The sequence below is a fragment of the Nestor notabilis genome, unplaced genomic scaffold, assembly GCF_000696875.1.
Source record: "Nestor notabilis isolate BGI_N333 unplaced genomic scaffold, ASM69687v1 scaffold8949, whole genome shotgun sequence".
Lineage (NCBI taxonomy): Eukaryota > Metazoa > Chordata > Aves > Psittaciformes > Psittacidae > Nestor > Nestor notabilis.
Window position 1 is genome coordinate 1,563 of NW_009942322.1, and position 2,296 is coordinate 3,858.

General features: G+C 37.0%; 1 protein-coding gene across 1 annotated transcript in view; it reads right to left on the bottom strand.

Moving 5' to 3' along the window:
* Window positions 1-220: 220 nt before the first annotated feature.
* The window catches only part of INTS2 (integrator complex subunit 2), a gene marked incomplete at its 5' end in the record, with an annotated part of 16,762 nt that continues 14,686 nt past the window's right edge, over window positions 221-2,296 (bottom strand). The window contains 3 exons of the mRNA XM_010021338.1: window positions 221-512; window positions 952-1,128; window positions 1,252-1,357. Coding sequence (XP_010019640.1) covers window positions 343-512; window positions 952-1,128; window positions 1,252-1,357 — 453 coding nt within the window. The remainder of the gene's footprint in view (window positions 513-951; window positions 1,129-1,251; window positions 1,358-2,296) is intronic.

Genomic DNA, 2,296 nt, shown 5'->3' on the forward strand with positions numbered 1-2,296 from the left:
ACCCATTGTTTTGCTGTTTGCTCAACAAATCCAGTATTCGCTTTTAAGAGTCTTATAAAACCTTTTTGGGTGTTGCTGTATCACTTCAGAAACCAAGCAAGCCTGAAAACCACGCTCGGTTTCACTGGAAACTATTTACCAACCCCATCAGCCTCAAAAGTTTTCATTGGAAGCAACATAATCCTCTTCAAAGTATTTTCTTTTCAGCCATAACTGCATTGAATGAATGGCAAACATGGACTTCTTGTGCTTCAGTTCCTCAGTCTACTTTCACATCTTTCTCCAAATTTAGGCACCATAAAACATGGGAGTAGCTACAGCACAATTTAACTTGTGTTCTTCCTAAACTCCACTTACGCTCATGTTAATTATTTCAATGATAGTATTTTCAACACACTGGCATAATCGAACATCAGGGTCCATGCTTGCAACGTCCCCTGAACAACTTTTGTTAGATGAATCTTTACAAAGTCCTGACACTTCATTTGGTTTCTCTTTCAGTTGCTGGAGACCTAGAAAATTAAGTAGAAGTGGCAAAGTACATATAAATAAATGAATACATAAAAATTGAAAAATGTTCCATTATACTCATAACACATGTATGCCATGAAATTGCAAATTTTAGCCACTGCTAGGTCATGGACCAGGCTTAACTTGACAAATTATTTCTAGAGACACTACAATATTACGTTTTTATCTACATCTTGAAATGATACAAGCAGGGAAATAAAACAGAAGAAAGGCAGTATAAAGTTTAATAAATGGGGTATTTTCAGCACCCTTTGGCCTCTAAACTCTGCCCTCCAACCCATTAAATCCACCTATCCCTATTCTTCCTATATTTACAAGACGACAGCAGTAAATTTCATACTACATTCCAATTGCACTCAAACTTTTTTTTCCTCCCAGGGACTATGACAGTACTTTTGAATTACAAGGTGTTTTACTTACGTGTAATAATTGGGTCTACGTCTCTTGTCTGCGTAGCAACATCAGAGGCACAAACTTGCCCTATCTGTATCAGCAGAGACATAATATCCTCATATAAAGGAGGAAAGGCTTGACAGAACGACACCAAACAAGGCAGGGTCGGCATAAAGAAAGCATAGCGCTTCGACTGGGTTAAAACTGCCAGGGAAAGGAAATGGTTAAGTGCAAAGGAATCATTACAAAAATTCAGTCAATAAATGTTGATACTTTTACAATCTTAATTAACAGAACAATGTCTTTATTAGTTACCAGAGTGCTTACCTGTGAGTAGGGTTCCCATCACATTGATAGCTAAACGAGCCACGCTGAGAGATTTAGGTAGTGCATACTGGATACACAAAAATGAAAGTAACTGGATGGCAAATATCTGTTAAGCAGGTGGAAAGCAAAAGAGAAATAAGCAATAGTGTTACCGATTGCTTTGCACCTTCTATCCGAAGCTCTTCATGTAACTTAGGAGTTAGTAAATACTCTTTATTTTACCAATGAGGAAGTTAAAGCCAGAGCAGCCTTAGTAATAGGTATTCTGCATTTCTCCTCCTGAGGTGAAGAAACCCAGCCCCCCCCCACATTTAACATTAAAACCACATTTAACATTAATCAAAGTACCAGCACTAGTAGTTCAGAATCTCTCCCAAAGACACGATTTGTTCTGACATTAACGATGAGCAACAAACAATTTACAATATAACCCTTGTAAAAGCTGTTTAAGGTGTGATGTGTTCTAGTTTCAACTTCAGTTGAAAGCATCCTCTTATCAGTGGTAACTTCATCCTTGGGGAAGTATTAAATAAGAGCAACTACAAAGATGGCTTGATATACAAACAGGGGAATCTTTAGCCCAACAAATTCCAGTTACCTACAACTAGCTAATTATGTGATCTCTCCTTGTCACAATATACTAAATCAGGGTCTACCAATTGCTTTAGATTAAATTAATTAAAATAATTAAAATAATAATTAAAAAAAGAAGACCTAAAAAAAAATTAGTGAAACATTTCAAAATCAAACTCCTGACTCCCCCTTTGCTGAGTTTGTAGCAAGAAGAAACCACAATTCTTCAGATTCAAACACATAACTTTGAGAAAAGCCACGCATCTCATTCTAGTAGGCTTTGTTCTTGCAGTTAGACCAGGGAAAGAACTGGTAAAACAACTGGCAAAGGAGAAATTTAAATTTATTTAGAAAATTCCACCTTATAGTCTTGTCCCAGGCTTGCTTCAAGAAGCAGTAGCAATATTCCCTGGAAAAAGGCCGGATCTTATGGCTGGTTCATCTGCTCTACAGCGTATCTTTGCGAAAAACA